The sequence below is a fragment of the Narcine bancroftii genome, chromosome 4, assembly GCF_036971445.1.
Source record: "Narcine bancroftii isolate sNarBan1 chromosome 4, sNarBan1.hap1, whole genome shotgun sequence".
Classification (NCBI taxonomy): domain Eukaryota; kingdom Metazoa; phylum Chordata; class Chondrichthyes; order Torpediniformes; family Narcinidae; genus Narcine; species Narcine bancroftii.
The window spans coordinates 291,439,085-291,459,306 of NC_091472.1; the positions used below are offsets into that span (position 1 = coordinate 291,439,085).

At 40.5% G+C, this 20,222-nt stretch overlaps 1 protein-coding gene across 1 annotated transcript in view; it reads right to left on the reverse strand.

Moving 5' to 3' along the window:
• Positions 1-20,222, reverse strand: part of slc4a10a (solute carrier family 4 member 10a) — a 155,040-nt gene that overhangs the window by 80,863 nt on the left and 53,955 nt on the right. The window contains exons 3-6 of the mRNA XM_069935401.1: positions 16,539-16,677; positions 11,761-11,921; positions 8,695-8,880; positions 5,324-5,412 (exon numbers count right to left, since the gene is read on the reverse strand). Coding sequence (XP_069791502.1) covers positions 5,324-5,412; positions 8,695-8,880; positions 11,761-11,921; positions 16,539-16,677 — 575 coding nt within the window. The remainder of the gene's footprint in view (positions 1-5,323; positions 5,413-8,694; positions 8,881-11,760; positions 11,922-16,538; positions 16,678-20,222) is intronic.

Below are 20,222 nucleotides of genomic sequence, written 5' to 3' on the forward strand. Positions count from 1 at the left end.
AGTAAGGAGGAAACTTTCACCATTGATCACCCGAAACCAACATATCTGGACTGTGATGAGCCAGTCTCCACTTCTACACCGCAAAGCAGGGGCAGAACGCCCAATGCTATGGACAATGACCCAATTGCCGTTTCTGGGAGGGGGGTGGGAGTCATGTAGTGGCCTGCACACAGAAACATGGACCAGCCCACAAAATGGCCAATGAATGCAGCAACCGCGCGGACCTAGTGGTGGCAGCAGCCATCATCCCAAGTAACCTCCGCACAGCAGGATGATAGAGAACTCTGGCGGGAACTTCGGCCAATCCCAGGCCGGCTCTCCGATGACATGGGGCCCAAACGCCAGCACCCAGGGCCCATATAAGCATGATGGCCAGAACAATAAACCAGTCTCATTTTCCAAGGCTTGGGTGTACATTTTGTTCTTCTCCACACTCGCGTAGCACGAACACTACAGTGTCACATCAACAACCTCGAGCTCAATGTTAACAAACCAAGGGGATGATTATGGACTCAGGAGGAAGTCATGGGAACACAACCCAGTCCTCATCAAGGGCTCAGAAGTGGAGAGGGTCAAGAACTTCAAATTCCTGGATGTCAAAATCTCCGATGATCTATCCTGGAGCCTCCATGCTGATGCATCATGAAGAAGGCTCGCCAGCAGCTTCATGAGTGTTTGAGGAAATTCGGTATGTCAACGAAGACTCTCAAAAACTTCTACAGTTGTACTATGGAGAGCATTCTGGTTGATTACGTCACTGTCTGGTATGGAGGTGCCAACTCTCAGGACAAGAATAAACTCCAGAGGGTTGTTAACTCAGCCTACGCCATCACAGGGACCAACTTCACTCCATCGAGGACATCCACATGAGGCTGTGTCTTAAGAAAGCAGCCTCTATCCTCAAAAGCACCCATCACCCAGGCCATGCCCTCTTCACTCTGCTACCATCAGGGAAAAGGTACAGGAGCCTAAAGATGAGCACTCAGTGGCACAACATCAGCTTCTTCCCCACTGCCATCAGATTCCTGAATAATCAATGAACCAAACTTTTCATGCACTACAATTTTTTTTAATATATTTATTGTTGTAAGAAGGTTCATAAATACGATGCTGCTGCAAAATACCAAATTTCATGACCTCTTCAAGACTTTAGAAAATTATTTTTTAAATAGACTATTCTCATATTTTCAGACCGAGCATTCTATCTCCAGTCAACTCTTTTGAATGAACACAACTCTCCATAATTCTCACTGGAATTCATTTAAATCAATTACATCTTCTTCATGTTCCACAAAGCACCTGAAAAGTATTCAGCTTTCATTCTGTTTTGCTCCAAGGAGAATAGCTGTGAATCTCTTAGCCCTCCTCTATTCTTGCTAATGTGCTGGTAAACTAGCATTATGCCCTTTCTAAGGCTTTAATGTGTTTCCCAAAATGCAAAGCCCAGAACTGTCCAATAGTGGCCCAAAATAGTGATTTATAAAGCTCTAACATGATCTTTGCCAATTCTAGGCCTCTATTGAGCATCTAAACCATCTGCCAGTGGGCTGATATCGCCTCAAACCGTGCATCTTGGCGCCTCACAGTTTGGCGGGCAGCAACCTCCTTTGAAGAAGACCGCAGAGCCCATCTCACTGACAAAAGGCAAAGGAGGAAAAACCCAACCCCAACCAACCAATTTTCCCCTGCAACCTCTGCAACCGTATCTACCTGTCCCGCATCGGACTTGTCAGGCACAAACGAGCCTGCAGCTGACGTGGACTTTTTACCCCCTCCATAAATCTTCGTCCGCGAAGCCAAGCCAAAGAAAGAAATGTCCACGTCAGCTGCAGGCTCCTTTGTGGCTGACAAGTCCGATGCGGGACAGGCAGACACGATTGCAGCAGTTGCAGGGGAAAATTGGTTGGTTGGGGTTGGGTGTTGGGTTTTTCCTCCTTTGCCTTTTGTCAGTGAGGTGGGCTCTGCGGTCTTTTTCAAAGGAGGTTGCTGCCCGCCAAACTGTGAGGCGCCAAGATGCACGGTTTGAGGCGTTATCAGCCCACTGGCGGTGGTCAATGTGGCAGGCACCAAGAGATTTCTTTAGGCAGTCCTTGTACCTTTTCTTTGGTGCACCTCTGTCACGGTGGCCAGTGGAGAGCTCGCCATATAACACGATCTTGGGAAGGCGATGGTCCTCCATTCTGGAGACGTGACCCATCCAGCGCAGCTGGATCTTCAGCAGCGTGGACTCGATGCTGTCGACCTCTGCCATCTCGAGTACTTCGACGTTAGGGATGTAAGCGCTCCAATGGATGTTGAGGATGGAGCGGAGACAACGCTGGTGGAAGCGTTCTAGGAGCCGTAGGTGGTGCCGGTAGAGGTGGACATTTACCCCCTCCATAAATCTTCGTCCGCGAAGCCAAGCCAAAGAAACCATCTATGTGGTTTAGTAATTGCTGCTAATTTTAAAGGTTTGTGTACATAGGCCAAATCTCAAGATTTAACCCTGCTTTACAAAAGCCAGCAAATGAATTAAATATTCATTTTGTACAATGTTTAAAACAATTGTAATTATCTAACACCATTAACAGATGAGTTTGGAAACAAATATGTGAATTTTAAAATCAAGGTTTTGCCAGACCAATAAGAGACCATGTAAACAATAATGATGGTGAACACATTAAACATTTGGATACAGGAACTGAAAAAAGCAAACAGCTATGGAGAAGGACTTCCATACCAAAAAGAGCAAGTCAAGCCAAAAATACATGAAGAGGTCATGGATAGGACATGGGTCTAGATTCTGACCAGCTACAACATCTTCAAGCTTGCATCACATTTTCATGAAGATTCAATTACACAATTACACCATGAAATTTGCTGAGACAGGGACAATGAAGAAGTCAAGCAAGGCAGAGCATCGTTTTTATTAGCATGCATCCATGTTGAACCTGGCAGAGTTCAGATTATATCAGCAGGGGACAACTTGTAATTGAGAAATTGGAGTGATCAAAATTAAATTATTTTACTCTTTTGATATATAACACCTAACGTCTGCATCCTGATGATTGAGCCAACCAATGGAGATTGAAATGTTGAAAATTACATGGATCTGGTTATCAATTACAATAATTTCTTAACAAATGACTATGTCAGTGTGTTCAAATTCATCTACAAAAATTGAAAAAAATAGAATTGCGTTTTGATCAGAATAATCAGATAGGTCTCGATACTCCTCTTAAAACAAGTGCATTAATCAAGTTTAAGAGCACCTGCCTAACTTCATACCCAAGTAATAAAGATTTCAGAGAAGGAAGAATTAAAAAGTCCACCTTAAAAAGAACCCCAAATTAAATCTTGCAATGAATTGCGCTTATCCAAACCAATTAGAAATTATTGTACACTTTATTCTCTTCTTAAATCATACATTGAACAAAGTACAGTTAAGAACATCTCTGCTTTGGGTTATAGAACGAACATTAAAGGGGATTAAAAAATAGCAGATTTGAAGCTGCTTAATATGAGTTGACTTGAAAGCCACATTTGCTAATGGAACATTTTACTTAAATTACGATTACATATGGACTTTAAAAGCAAATCTGCTAAAGCACATGAATATTCAATCACCAAATGGTCCCTGGTCAAATGCAACAAATCAGTCCAGTCATTTTCTCAGGGCATGGATAGCTCTCCATAATTATTTCATAAATGTAACTCATCACAACATCTCTCCTGGCCCCCTTTGTCTCTAGGCACAACAAACACAAGATTCATCTTGCCCTTACCTACCACCCCTCCAGCCTCCTCATCCAACATATTATCCTCTGGAATTTCTGGTTCTTACAACAGGATCCCATTACCAGACACATCTTCCCCACTCCTCCCCTCTCTACTTTTTGTAGGGATCACTCCCTCCTCGACTTCCTCATGCATTCATCCCTCCCTAATTATCACCTCTTTGGCACCTTCCCGTGTGGCCGCAGGAGGTGCCACACTTACTTCCTTACCACAGTCCGGGGCCCCAAACAGGCCTTTCAAGTGAAGCAACACTTCACTTGTGTATCCACAGGACTGATTTACTGCACCCAGTGCTCCTTTCATGGCCTTCTCTACATCAGAGAGACTGGGCACAGACTAGGTGCGCCTTTCCTCTGTCCACATCAGTGACAGAGATTTCCCATTGGTCAACCTTTTCAGATCTGCATCCCACCCCTATACTCACATGTCTGTCTATGGCCTCATGTACTATCCCACCAAGACCACCCTTAAAATGGAGGAACAACACCTGATTTTCCATCTGGGCACTGTCCAGCCAGATGGCATTAACATCAACTTCTCCAGTTTCTGCTAACCTGCTCTCCTTTCTCCTTCCCTTTCCCCTATATTCTTTCCCTCAGCTCTCCACCCCCTTCCCTATCTAACTAGCCTCCCCTCCTGCTGCTGTGGCCTCCCTCCATTCTCCACCTATTGCATTTGAGACCATGTTCCGTTCGCCACGCTTCCCCCTTACCTTTTGTTCAGAAGTCTGCTGACATTTTTCCATACCTTGATGAAGATCGCAAGGTCAAAACGTCAGTTATGCATCTTTATCTTTGCTGTATAAAGTACAGTGTTGGAGTTTCTCCAGAATGGTGATTTTACTTCAACCAGACTTTTCTGTTTTATACCATCAGCCCTATACATTTTAAACTCACCAAACAACATTAGGATAGAGTTTCTATATTGGGCATAAATGGAAAATTGCATCTAAAATGCTCTTGAAGTTGAAGTGATTAAGATAAACAAGTTTATAGCTGGATGAACATTTATTTGGGAATGAGCTGTGCACTCAAATGGCATTATATGAGAAACTTGATAAACAAAGACTTCTACTGGGATAGGTAAATTTAGACTGTGCAAACACAGGGCAATTTGTTATTTTTTCTGTGGCTGCATTTCACATGACTGCATCTAACTTCAGAATGTTTATCACCACAGTAAATGTACCTGTACAATTTGGTGTAATGCCTGGGGCTCCTAATACAAGTGCTCAACTTCAACCATTGCAATATGTCATTGGATAGCTCAGCATGAACTGTTTGAAAAGGAGAGATTGGACGCAAGCTCAATGCATCTCCAATGCTGATTTGATACTGTGGTGATATAGAGGTAGACACAGAGAAGTTAAGAATGCTTATGGGTCACACAAAAAGCATAGAAGCTAATGTACACTATTCCAACGTTCATTCAAGAACTAGGAAAGTCCAAACTTATAAAATACATAAGAGAATTAAATTTGTATGTTTCATTTGGAAACAAACTTCATTTGTTTCAGTTTATTAAAACTACCAATGAAGCGACTCACCTTACTAAAATCAACATTGCTGTTCTCTCGGCTCACATCAGTTTTGCCTTCAAGATGAACAGGAGCAGACTGTGGTGAAATCATGTGACCTGCTTCACAGGAAAGTGTTATAGTCCTCAAAGTACCAGAATCCTTGCCATCAGTTTTAATTTGCAAAAATTATTACCATTGGAAACTGATAATTCATTGGAAACATGCTAGATTGAATACCATATTAATCAAATCATTCACAATAGTCAGTGTTTCATTAACTTACAAAATTACAAAAGTGTACATTAAATAAAATGCACATAATTAGAAAACATTGTCTTAATGCAATGTATTAGATATTCATAAACTTTCCTAATCCAAAAGGTATTTTACTATAATAGGGATAATATAGTTACTACTACTACCACCACCTCAGGACTCCAAGAACGTTATCTTGACCTCAGGTACTGTCTGTGTGGAACATGCACATTCTCACCATAACATCCAATTATATTGGCTGATATGATTTCTTCCCACTTCCCAAATATATGATTGCAGGTTAACTGGTTGCAGTAAATGGCTCCTCAGAATAAATAAAGGAATTTGGTGCACATAAAAGAGAATCCATTGCAGGTTGTCAGAGAACTAATACAAGGATGGAACTAGTGAAGGGATTGCTCTGTTGGAGTTGGCATAGACTAAATGGCTATAAATAATTAATTGATTGATCTTTTTCATCCCATGACCTGAAAGCTGCAATGGCATTTAACACTAACCATTGCAAAAGTGATGAGAATAAGCAATTAATCACCTGAAGCTCTTTGAGGAGAAATTTCAGCATGCCTCAATATCTTCCCACCAACTTTCAATGAGCCATAAAGAAAGAAGTGAGAGAAGCAGAAAGAGTTCAGCCTGTTAGAGGTAGGTATAAGTATGGAAACAAAGACACAGAAAACATGTGAGGACTAATGAGGATATGAACAAACAATGACAGATGCAAGACAAATTTACAGAAAAATACAGAAAATGCAATAAAAGTTATGAAATTTGAGGACACAAAGTAAGCACTTTTTTGGCAGGAATAAAAATTGATAAGAACTTTACATGTGTTAAGAAAATAAGAAATGCAAACTACAAACATCTCCATTTAGTGTGCAAGATGCACCTCAAGTAATTTGTCAATTTAATTCTCCATCTTGCTCTCATTTTAACTTTTTCTATCTTTAGCTCCTACATTGCTCCAACAATTTTCGATGTAGACTTCGTATGCAAGAGGACCCTTCAGTCAATAATGAGCTTAAAAAATTCAAGCAACTCCACCTTTATTTCCCTTCCCTCGAAGATGTGGGTGTACTTTTCTGTTTCAGTTATTTTTTTATATATATCACTGTCAGTATTAAAAGTCATTAACCTTGATAACTTTGGTTAACCCCAATCACAGACATTCCCCTTATCCTCCCTAATTCTACAAATTAAAATATAAAAGCATAGGAAGAGCAGTGGTTCTCAACCTTTTTCCACTCATACCACTTTAAGTATTCCTTATGCCATAGGTGCTGTGATTAGTAAGGGATTGCTTAAGGTGGTATGTGGGTAGAAAGAAAAAGTTTGAAAACCACTGTTTTAATTGTACCTAATTGACTCGTATTGTGCGCAGTTTCGAAACTCCAAAGGAAATGGGCCAATGACAATTTTTCTCAAGCAAAATATTTCAGTAAAAATTGGGTCTAGAGTAGTGATTCTTAACCTTCCCTTCTTATTCACATACCACCTTAAGCAATCCTTATTAATCACAGAGCACTAATAGGGATTACTTAAAGTGGTATGTGAGTGGAAAGAAAAAGGTTGAGAACCACAGAGTCCAAACCCTTCATTCCTGTCCTGCCATTCAATAAGATTATTGCTGATCTGTCCCAGGCCTCATCCCCTTTTCCATGCCAATCCTGCATAGCCTTATATCCCACAATCATTCAGAAATGTATATATTTCCTCTTTCAATACCCAAAATTGTCTGGGATAAAGAATGCCAGAGATTCTTTGTGAGAAGGTGTTCCTAGGCATAACCACACCTAATCTTGTAACAATATCCCCTCATTTGAGATCCTCCCAATAGTGGAGACATCTTATCAGCCACCTTGTCATGAATGTCAAGGATCTTGAATTTTTTTAGTAGATCATCCTTTATTTTTTTCCTCCAAGTCCAAAGAACATAAAACACACTTGTTTTCATCACACTTCCAGTTCAGATAAAGTAGTTTTGAGCTGCAATTTCAGTTAGTTACTTTCTCCACAGATGCTGTTCAACCTGCTGAATACATACAGCATTTATATTTTTTTAATTATACCCTAGAGCAGTGGTTCCCAACCTTTTTCTTTCCACTCACATACCACTTTAAGTATTCCCTATGCCACAGGTGCTCTGTAATGAGTAAGAGATTGCTTAAGGTGGTACGTGGGTGGAAAGAAAAAGGTTGAAAACCCCTGTTTTAATTGTACCTCATTGACTCGTTATGTGCAGAGTTTCACAACTCCAAAGGAAACGGGCCAATGACAATTTGTCTTGAGCAAAATATTTCAGTAACAATTGGATCTAGAGCAGTGGTTCTCAACCTTCCCTTCCCATTCACATCCCACCTTAAGCAATCCCTTACTCATCACAGAGCACCAATAGCATTGGGAGTACTTAAAGTGGGATGAGAGTGGAAAGAAAAAGGTTGGGAACCACTGGCCTAGAGGATTTTGAATCACATGTTTATTTGCTCATAGTCTACTGGCATGGCTGTCACTGTGTGACCAGCAATGATGCCCATTCTCAAGCAATAATGAAGACTGCATGTGCACACAGACCTCCACAGGAAAGCCACCCTGAAGGATAGGAAGGAGGCTTGCTCAAGGTTTTCTTGTTGGGGCTGTCTTTATCTGAACCAAGGTTGGAGGCACACCACAGAAGATGATCATAGATTCCTTTTTAATGCACCTCAGGTTGAGATGGAGAGGGAGCTCAATGGCTCTGATTCTTGTCTTAGATCTGCAACTCCACATTCATGACACCCAGTCTGTGATAGGTATCAGGAATACCTTGCACCTATTCTGCATCCTTCAATTCTGTGTCCTTATGGTGCTTAACAATACTTACGATGCACCAGGTAATTACAAAGTTTCAAGAAAGTGCAAAAATCTAAAATAAAGCAAAATGGGATGACAAAAAAAGTGCACAGAAAAAATATTGAACATTTTTAACTGAATAAAACAAATTAAAATAAAACATTTCATCTCAGTTCATTATTTAAATAATTGGACTTCTGTATTTATATTAATGCTAATTACTGAGAAAATTTGCATTCTTAAAAGATATTTTACTTTCCTTTGAAGATGTTATGAAATAAATGCTGGCATCTCACCATTTTTATCCAGTGAATGTGGATCAGAGTGTTTTTTACCAATATCAGCAAACGATCTCACTATAGGAATTCGATTGCTAAACTTCTTCTGACTTTGATGGTGATGTTGTTTTAGGAGTGCTTGATGCACCTTTTGACGGATATCATTGCTGAGACCCGAGGCTACTTGCTGGTCCAGAATTAGATCTGTGAAAAGTGAATCGCTATCAAAATCACAAAGATTTGAGGCAAGTTGCTGATAAATTCTGCACATTATCCAGTAACCTGCTGATATTTGGAAAAAAATATTTTAGTATGTAGAAACAACTTTTTTTTCCCCCAATTGTAACTTTACACTAAATATGTAAACATCCCATCCTCAAATGTTACTGGAAGCACTATACATTAGCTCAGAAGCATAGAACAGGCAGATGCAGGAAACAAAACAACAGCAGGAGAAAGAGAGCAATGGAACGAAATGTATTGTGATGGGGTGGAAGGAGACAGGATATTAAAAAAAAAAGCTGTGAAGCTGGGGAGATTCAACATCTGGATAAGTGACAAAAAATATTGTGACAAGTCTACAATGGAAATGAGTAAGAAAGCAATAGTAAGTGCACAAACACATGAAAAGCAAAGTGATGGTAATGAATTTGTCATATACATTGTAACCAAAATACTTGCTTGCTTCTGTCAAACAGGTAGTTAATTATTTAAAAAAACATTAGCATACACTAAATTAAAAAGAGGTAATAAATATTCAAGAGTTAACATAGTGCAAAAAAGGTGGAAAAAGAATTTGCATTCAGAGAATGCCTAACCTGACTGCAGGATACTTTAATAACCATAATTTATTTTAAGTATCATTGAATTATTGCACATGATGCAATTTAAGAAATGCAGCAGACAAATATACGCACTAAACCTTGAATGAGCTATGATAAAATAATGAGTTAATCTGTTTTTCTGCATTGTCAGTTAAGGGTTAAACACTAGCAAGAGAGCAGTAAAAATCATTTGCTGCTCTTTGAATGATGCCCTGAGATGTTTCTATCCATCTAAAAATAGATTAGACCATGCACACTTCTGACAACATCATTAGTTCCTTTTTATCTAATGTACAGTGGGCATTCTGTGCTAGAGGGGCAATTTTAATATTGGTCCCATCCTCACAATGCAGTACAGTAAAAATAAAAAAAAGCCTTCCAGTTGTTGGAAACCCAAAACAAAACAGTAAATGCTGAAAATACTCAGCAGGTTAGACTATACCTGTGAGAAGAGAAATGGAGTTTGGGGGCCCTACATTAGAACATTAAATGAGACAAAAGAAGCGTGTACAGTGGTGGGGAAAGTGGGTGGAGGAGAGGGTGAAACATAGGAATAAGCTACCAACAGGATATCTGGTCACTGAATGAATGGGAGCAGTTAGAGAGAGGACACAGACAAAAGTGCATAGCCATGTGATGTAGGAGCTGTGAAATGGAGAGCCGGAAGACATGACTTTCAGAGAGAAAACAAAATTTAAAAAAAAGCAAGCTGAGTTAATTTCAGAGACAGTGGACACAGACCAAGAAATCAAGTTACCTAAAGTACAAATCAATAGAGCTTGTAAGGCCCACATGGAAAATAAGGTGCTAATCCTTAAGCTTGCATTGGGCTTCATTGTGACAGCACTGAAGTCCATGGATCAACAGGTCGAAGTGGGAATAGGAATAGGATGGGAACTTCAAATGCAACCAAGTCTAGAATATGGAAGAAAAATGTGGACTACAAGGAAAAGGTCTGACTAGATTGCTCCAATAGGAGCCAGCAAAGACTGAATATCCTTCCTATATCGCATAATGATTCTACGATTCTAAGACTGTATTTTGAAAAGATTTTCATTCTTTTCCTCCCATTGATGCAGGTTGACATGCTGAGTTCCTCCAGCAGATTAGATTTGGCTTCAAATTCCAGGATCCACAGCCTCCTGTGTGCATTCAGAAAAGATTTTCTTCAGTGAAGTCTGCAAACACTTGCAACTATGGATGTAATTTCAAACCAAAGCAATGATAATATCACTGGTATCTGTCAAGATAGTTAATTTAATGCCTGGCTCTTGACAGGCTTAAGCTGGAGATTTACAGATGATCACAGAGTCTGCCATTTACCATTGAATAAGGGAGATCACAGAGGTTCTCAAACTGAAGCAGTGCAATTACATTTCATTCCCCCTTACATAAAATAGCACGGTTAGTAGAGCATACTTTAGTTAAGATTATAGGGTTCTATGTGCTCCACTGTCCACAGTGCTTAATATCCTGGTAGTTTGCTCTACCCATTTAATTACATGCTCCACAGCATAGCAGATTGATAGGAGGGCTGTCCACTGATGGCAAAGTTTGTATGAAAACCAAGTACATGGTATCATAATGTCATGATCAGATATTCAGCAGCTGACTGACAAATAAGAATGAAGTTAAAGAAGAGGGTAAGTGTGAATGAAAAGGATAGGAAGAATAAACCTAGACATTGCCGTTCCCTAAATGACTAATTTGAGTGTGTTATAGGGACCATAAACACAAATTTTTTTCATACTCATTGACAGGGCCTGTATTAATCACTTGTAACATCAGTGAACATATTGTGCACTGCACCCATATATACATGCATCCCAGAGGCACTTTAATCGGATAGAATTTCGCTGGATGGAGAATATAAAGACTATTTGGCCATACGATCACAACAGTCAAGCCAATTAGGACACCATTCAGCATCTGGAAACATGATCTTGAAATCAGTGTCAATAATTGTTCAATCTTTTCTGATCATAAGGATGTAGAGTTAGTAAAATTAACAACAGAAAAAAATACATCTCTAAATTTATGTTTCCTAATGCCCTGTTTATTGCCATTCATATATTAAATTAATTAGTGTCATTCATAAAAAATCTGACCTTCTATATCAAATGCCTGCGTTTCATTATCCTCCCCCCTCTGAATTCCACAAGTATGGCAAAATTGCTTTTTAATTATAAATAGTTTGCTATTTTGTTTCATATATTTTTATACAATTATGGTCTTAGGAATCAAGTTCGCAATTTAATACCTCCAATTTCCTCAATGGTGCTGGCTCTCATATCCAACAAGACTGTTCCATTGATGATACAACTCCTCAATTCAAATAGACTATGCAATGATAACGTAGCAACATATGGTTTACTCCATCGATCTCCTCCATCTTCAACATCCTCCTCAAATTTCAGCCATCTAAATTCACAGATGAATAGTTAAATACATTTAAAAGTTTACCATAGCATGTAAAAGTTCCTGACACACAACATAGAAGCCTGAGGGTATACTCATTCACCAAGAATGATTCTTTTATTCAAGAATTATCAAGACAGACATTTTCTTTTCTCATAATAAAAAATATCTCCATTGTTAGACCATCTGTTGTTTTCTGACATTTCTCTAGTTTTGTTATCAATGTTCTTCAAACCTGTATTTTTTCTCCCCGATGTCAAATTTTATCAACTTTGAAGGCTTTCCTAACTTTTACATTTGCTGCTTTGTACTACTGATCTGAAGAAATTAATTTATACATGATCAATATTATTCCAATATGAATGTTTTTCTCTGCAATTTATTCTTCTTATGCAATCCTATGTGTGTATTATGTATGAGCAAGAGTCAGCTTTTCAGCCTGTGCCATCATGCAACATAACCATGGGTGGTCGTCCACCTTAGTGCTTTGTTCCAGCTTCCCATACAACTTCAAGAAAAAGATCAACCAAATAAAAAATTTAAAAAAAAATAAATAAAAAAGAAAAAAGAAAAAATAGAAAAAGATCAACCATCTTCTTGAATATATTCAAGGGCTTGACCTCCACTACAGTCCATGGTAGAATTCTTCAGGGTATTTTCTAGATGAAGGGATTTCTCTGTAGCATCATACCCTTTTTCTGATTTTGTTTCTCTGTCTAGGCCCTTACTTCCTTAACCTGTCTGTGAGATTGTTTGTGAGGACCGAATGTCCTTAATGGTTCTGGCATTTTTGTGCCCATTTACAATTTCACTAATTTCCCCTCAATTTCTGACTATCCTTTACACAACTGCCTGTTTATTCTCAGACAGAAAATTATAGTGTTCTAATTGAGTGATCAGGCATCAAAGCCAAGCCCATTACTGTCTTCATACAATTGTTATGCCTCTGTATTACTTGGGAGGCTTCTTGAATAACTTAGAGATGCAAGATTCAAATAACAAAAGAGACTTTATTTACTGATGTCTTCCACCATCTCAGGAAACTGTATACCCATCCACCCCTCACTACAGTGATGTATGCTTATGTGGTTACAAAATAGTTCACATTATCCTGACTATATAACATCCCTCCTTCTCAAGATAAAGAAGAATTTAATGTTCTTTATCATGTTCTTTCCAGTGCAACTTAAAGTAACTGAACTTGTACTTTAGTTTATTTACACAACTATTTTTAAATAGTTCTTATTGATATCGCACTGAGGCAGTATGTTGCTTGGCCATCTTGTGGATTTGGCTGTGACCATTAGGCTCTGCGTTGCTGGTGCATGTGTAGGTGATGTAACTTGTTGTGCTTCACCTGACAACTACTCATTGATGTTTCGGTATTAGTGGTTGTGCTCTCTTCGCTTGATATTGGTGTCGCGGGGCTTTGCTGGTATTAAAGCTTTCTGCTTCATCACATATTGTGTGGGCCGGATGTGAATTCTGTTCCTTCTCAGCTGATTGCAAGAGTCTGTATCAACAATGTATGATCTTGGTGTCTCAGCTTCTCTGATGGCCTTTGCTGGGGTCCACGTATTCAACATCAGATCTTGAATATGCACATGCTGCCCTCTGAAGAATTCTGGCAAACTTTGTGCGTGTTTGTTATAATGCTGGCGTCCTTCTCTTGCGTGTCAGCCAGTCATCTTCTGGTTTCCTGCCGGTCTTCTGAAGGGTGTATTTTGCTTGGCAGAGTTATTTTATATGTCCGGCCATTTAGAAGTTCTGCCGGGGACTTCATGTCACCCCTTAAAGGTGTTGCTTGTAATGAGAGAAGAGCAAGGTATGGGTCTTCTTTTGTTTCGTGACCCTTAACTGTTATACATTTCACAATTTGTACTTGTCTTTCAATGAACCCATGACCATTGCGGAAGTATGGGGATGATGTAGTGATAACAAACCCATACTTTGCAGCCAGCTTTCTGGATTCTTATGAATTAAACTGTGTTCCTTTGTCACATATTACTTGCTCGTGTATTACCAAGGAGTGCTCTCATTTCGGAGGCGAGAGTTGATGCTCTCAGGTCTTACACCCTTTTGACGAATGGAAACTTAGAATAGTAACAGGCGACTATTAAATACCACTCTTGATTCTAGGTGAACAAGTCTACTCCCACTGTGCGCCATGGCCTGGTAGGTATTTCTATGGAAATCATTTCCTCTTTTTATTGTGTGTTTCTGTTGATCCTTTTGGATATTTTCTTCATCTGGATCTCATAATTGACAGAAATCAACTGCAACTCCCGGCACCTATTCAGACCGAGAATGGCTGGTCCATCTGCATCTAACACATAGAAAGCACAGAGGATGTTCTTTCCATTATAGCAGCCATTGATCTTAGGTCTCCCTAGCTGCTTGATCATGGGTCCACCATAGGCCATTAATGTGACATTTGCTGTTTCCAATGCACCGCCCTTTGGATACCCTTTTATTATGTTCTCTCGGAACATCTGGGGGTAGAGTCTGAGTGGAAGGACGTTGCTTTGTGATCCAGTATCCAGCTTCACCTTTAGGTTAAATATCCTAGGCTTGTTTTGGATTGTCCTTTGTATTTGGATCCTTGTGTACAACTAGTTTCTTTCATCTCACTCGACATCTCGTGAAGGTGTAGACATAGAATCAAGTGTCTGGGTATCAGAGTCTTCATTGTTGGTTCCTTTTATGTGGTGGATCTTCTTGCCTTTTTTCTTCACTGGTATCACTGTTTTCTTCAAACCAGACTTGTATAACTTTGCCCAGTGGTTTGCTTTATCACATGCTCTCCATTCAGTACTGTGTGTGGGGAATTTGTTTCGGTCATTGAAAGGTTGTTGTCTGCCGCACTTCCTGCAGGTCTTGAGGGTTTGCACTTTTCTAATTGTGTTCTTTTTAGCATCAACCCTTCCTTCTCTTTGCTGTGGGTGGATCTGCATAGGTAGGGATTTAATTTGCATCCTTGTGGCTTCAAAGGCTCTAGCTAAGTCTGTAGCTTCAATCAGCTTCAAGCTATCCTTCAGTACAAGAGACTTTTGCACTTCGGGATGGGCACTCCCCCATATTAGTTGATCAACTCTTTCCTCCACATCCTTAAATCTGCATTTTGCCTGAATAATTTTGAGTCTAGTGAGGAAGTTATCAACAATTTCATCAGTTTCTTGCATTAAGCCTTGAAATTCATAGCATTTAATTCTATGATTAGACCTGGGATCAAGATTAGAAGCAAATTTTGCAAATATCTGCTCTGGATCATTTGTCTCCACCTCTGTAAGCTCCCAACTATGAAATAAGTCAAGGTCTCACTCCTCTATCCAGAGAAGTATATAACTGACCTTCCCCTCTGCTGTTGCATTTTTAAAATAGCTTTTGAATGGTAAATTGGACTTCTGCTGAAACTTTTTAAATGATTCCACAATGTCTTCAGCCTCCCCGTCCATCACTGGGTGAACTGCTGTTGCTCCAGCCATTTTTTTCCAGTAATGTTTTTTCTCTTCTTCTCCTTCGTATTTCAGTGACTTACAATCAATTGTATGGCTTTATTCTTGTTCTCCTATACCGCTGCCACCATGTTATGTCTCTGTGTTACTTGGGAGGCTTCTTAAATAAATTAGATATGCAAGATTCAAATAACAAAAGAGACTTAACTTACTGATGCCTTCCACCATCTCAGGAAACTGTTCACACACACCCCCCACAGTGGTGCACTACAGTTACTACAGTGAGAAGGGTGTATTTTTATGTGGCTTTAAAATAGTTCACATTATCCTGACTATATAACAATATCACATGTTCAACAGGTTAAAGCCAATTGGCTTTTGGCATAAAATCATGGCTATTTTCTCTTTAACTGGGAGCACAAAAAGGCCATTATTCTGCATATAGTCATGAGCAATATGGAAGTCTAGGAATAAGAAGAAAATCTAATTTCTTCAGGATGCCTCAGCATGATGAGGTACATCAGTAGGTGTTCTTTGGGCACAAGGCATGATCAAAGTCCTCAGACCTTGGGCACCACATCTGATGGACCTAGGGAAGGGTAACAGGTGGTCAGGCAGTAGCACTGGAGATATGCAGTGGTATTGTCCTCATATGGAGAGAAGAAGTAACAGATGAGAATGTGGACAAAAGTTAAAGAAGGGAGCAAGATTAAGGTTGGAGGGAGGGGATTAATGGATAGGGAAAGGAAAGGCAAAGTGGGCAAGCCAGCTGAGAGAAGGCAGGTTGGTCCAAGAGGGAGAGGGACCTAAAGAGGGAAAATTAAGGTAAGAGGAGAAAAGGACCATGGTTGTGGTTGGAGCCTGTTTTCCAATCATCTTAGAACCTCTTGCCATCAAACTAAGACTGCTCTGTTCAGACTTTTGTTGCTGCAGTACAATGAGCACATTGCATGAGACAAATTCACCCACAGGGATCCTAGACTAAGGAGGAGATGATGCTGCTACATTTTTCACCAATTCCTTCATAAATCAGCCAATTAAATCTGGAATTCACTCTGTATTGGGAATCTTATCTGTGCTGTAATCAGCTAAACTCAAAACGAGATTTCAACATCAGATGCTGAGCATCACATTTCATTGATGAGTGCTCAGAAACGCAAATCACCTAGCAGTCTCCTTCCATTCCGTATCTTCACCATTATGCATGCAGATTTCATCAAGTTCAGTGAAGAGTTCATGTGGCATATGTTCTTCATCGTCATCCTCTATTCCAAGAATGAATTGCACACGCTGGGATGGAGTATCTGAAAAACATTCGAAAATAAAGAGGAGACTAATCTTCTAAATTTTTAAGACTAAAAAGTGCAATTATCCTTCAGACATTGACTGCTCAGAGAAAATCCTTTAGGCATTCTGGATAACTTCATCTTTATAAACAAACACAAATGTTGACTGACTTGAAAGGTAGATATAGATCTACAAGACTTCAAAAAACTTAGAACTTGTTCCCTGATTAGTCCCTAACCTACAGAAATGCATTTGTATGAAAAAGGCATGTATTTATATATTGCCCTTAATAAACATTGCATTCAATTAGCTGCAGAGACTGCAAGAAGACTATCCACTGAGCCAGACTTATTAATAAAAAATAAAGCAGAAGGCAGAACTACAATATAATTATAAGGTTCTCTTGTTAAGATCAGAAGGGTTTAAATGGCTCCAGTCAGTGGTAAAATAACCATTAGACTGAGGAGGCTTAAGCCTAGGGGCCCAGAAGGGAGGGGGTGCCAGCAGGAGCAGGAACATTGGGCTCCAGGGTAGAAGCAGGAACATCAGGCTCCCTGGCAGGAATGGAGTCCTCAGCTTCTACAATTCTTTTGACCTAAAAAGCTTAATCGACCCCCAGCATTTATCGGTTCCCTTCAACCCCCTGGCATTTTTCAACTCCCTGGATACTCCCATTGACCTCCAGGGGTTGATAGACTACTTTGGAGACCTCCAATGTGTTATTTAACATAACTTAATGTCTCTTTATTCTGTTCAACGAAGAGTGGGGCAAGGGTGCAAGGTCAAGGGGAGCCTAGGGGCCCAGATAGTAATTAATATGCCACTGGTTGCAGGCCAGTTCAGTTGCCAATTTTCTCCCACATTCTCCATTAATTTTGAGTCATTATTTTCATCTAATAATTACGACATGCAAAACAGAGTAATTGTTCTCAAGTTACGTAATGACTAAATTTGTGCAAAAGAAAATCTTAAATCTTATCATGCTTTAATCACACTGCAATGATGATAGAACATTAATACTTTTGAACAGTACTGCAAAGATGTATTGGAAGAGAGTCAGGGAATGGCGGGGGGGGAAGAAAGGCAGTCAAGGAAAGAAAAAAGGAGAGAAGGAAAGGGAAAAATGAAGTGGAGATGAGAGAGGAATTTTGGGAATCAAAGAGGAAGAATTGGATTTATTAAGGGACTGAGGGTAAGAAATCCAACTGTGGTTGGGAAAGAAGAATTGGGGTAAAGGGGAGAGGTATAGAAATAATAATGGCTGAATTGTGTACAATTAATCAAACCAAGCCTCAGTTCTAGATCGGAATAAGCAACCTTCTATCCTTTGCCTTCTCTCCCTTTCAATTTCACTTTTTTTTTTGCCTCTTCCCCAACCTCATACCTCTCATTGTAAACAACAGGAAATGATACTGAACTCCTACACAAATTCATTAGGTAGATTTCTGAATTCACACAAAAAAAATCCCATACAGTACTTGCAGGGGAGCACAAGCAAATACTCACTGTTATGTCTGTGTTACTTGGGTGATTTCTTAAATAACTTAGAGATGCAAGATTCAAATAACAAAAGAGACTTTGCTTACTGATGTCTTCCACCATCTCAGGAAACTATTCACACACACACACACACACACACACACACACACACACACACACACACACACACACACACACACACACACACACACACACACACACACACACACACACACACACACACACACACACACACACACACACACACACACACACACACACACACATCTTCTTTCTTTGGCTTGGCTTCGCGGATGAAGATTTATGGAGGGGTAAATGTCCACGTCAGCTGCAGGCTCGTTTGTGGCTGACGTCCGATGCGGGACAGGCAGACACGGTTGCAGCGGTTGCAGGGGAAAATTGGTTGGTTGGAGTTGGGTGTTGGGTTTTTCCTCCTTTGTCTTTTGTCAGTGAGGTGGGCTCTGCGGTCTTCTTCAAAGGAGGTTGCTGCCCGCCGAACTGTGAGGCACCAAGATGCACGGTTTGAGGCGATATCAGCCCACTGGCGGTGGTCAATGTGGCAGGCACCAAGAGATTTCTTTAGGCAGTCCTTGTACCTCTTCTTTGGTGCACCTCTGTCACGGTGGCCAGTGGAGAGCTCGCCATATAACACGATCTTGGGAAGGCGATGGTCCTCCATTCTGGAGATGTGACCTACCCAGCACAGATGGATCTTCAGCAGCATGGATTCAATGCTGTCGGCCTCTGCCATCTCGAGTACTTCCATGTTAGGGATGAAGTCGCTCCAATGAATGTTGAGGATGGAGCGGAGACAACGCTGGTGGAAGCGTTCTAGGAGCCGTAGGTGATGCCGGTGGAGGACCCATGATTCGGAGCCGAACAGGAGTGTGGGTATGACAACGACTCTGTACACGCTAATGTTATTGAGGTTTTGCAGTTGGTTGTTTTTCCATACTCTTTTGGGTAGTCTTCCAAAGGCACTATTTGCCTTGGCGAGTCTGTTGTCTATCCCATTGTCGATCCTTGCATCCGATGAAATGGTGCAGCCGAGATAGGTAAACTGGTTGACCGTTTTGAGTTTTGTGTGCCTGATGGAGATGTGGGGGGGCTGGTAGTCATGGTGGGGAGCTGGCTGATGGAGGACCTCAGTTTTCTTCAGGCTGACTTCCAGGCCAAACATTTTGGCAGTTTCCGCAAAACAGGACGTCAAGCGCTGAAGAGCTGGCTCTGAATGGGCAACTAAAGCGGCATCGTCTGCAAAGAGTAGTTCACGGACAAGTTGCTCTTGTGTCTTGGTGTGAGCTTGCAGGCGCCTCAGATTGAAGTTACAGAGTTCTGTGTTGTTTATTGGCCTATGTGTTATGTGGTTTTATGTTACAAAGTGACAGTTTGCCTTAGAGCCAAGGTGAAGGTGGACTGCTGAGAGAGTGGGAGACAGACTGAGCATGTGCAGAAAAATGATCTAAAAATTTCTGGACTTGGATGATAAACCACCACTGTGTGGTGCTGTGGAGTGGAAGAAGGCTCAGAGCATGAGTCATGGCCTGGAGGACAGTTTAGAATGTTGGGATTTCAAAAAGGATGAAGATTCCGAAGGCAGCCAGAAGGATCTGGACCAAGCCAGTTGTTCCTCTCTCTGCAAGCAACACAAGAAGACAACTTCGAATTTTGTGCTCTCTCTCTCTCAAATATCTTTCCGTTTCAGTTTATCAAACAAACTGAATTTTGTTTTGTGTCTAAGCTTTTCTGTGGGCTGGTTGGAAATATAACTTAGACTTTAATTGTGTGTGTGTGTGTGTGTGTGTGTGTGTGTGTGTGTGTGTGTGTGTGTGTGTGTGTGTGTGTGTGTGTGTGTGTGTGTGTGTGTGTGTGTGTGTGTGTGTGTGTGTGTGTGTGTGTGTGTGTCTGTGTGTATTCATGTATTTTGCCAGAGTCTGTCTCAACAATTTATGATCTAGGTGTCTCAGCTTCTCTGATGACCTTTGCTGGGGTCCATGTTTCAAACATCGGCTCTTGAATATGCATATGCTGCTCTCTCAAGAGTTCTGGCAATATTTGTGCG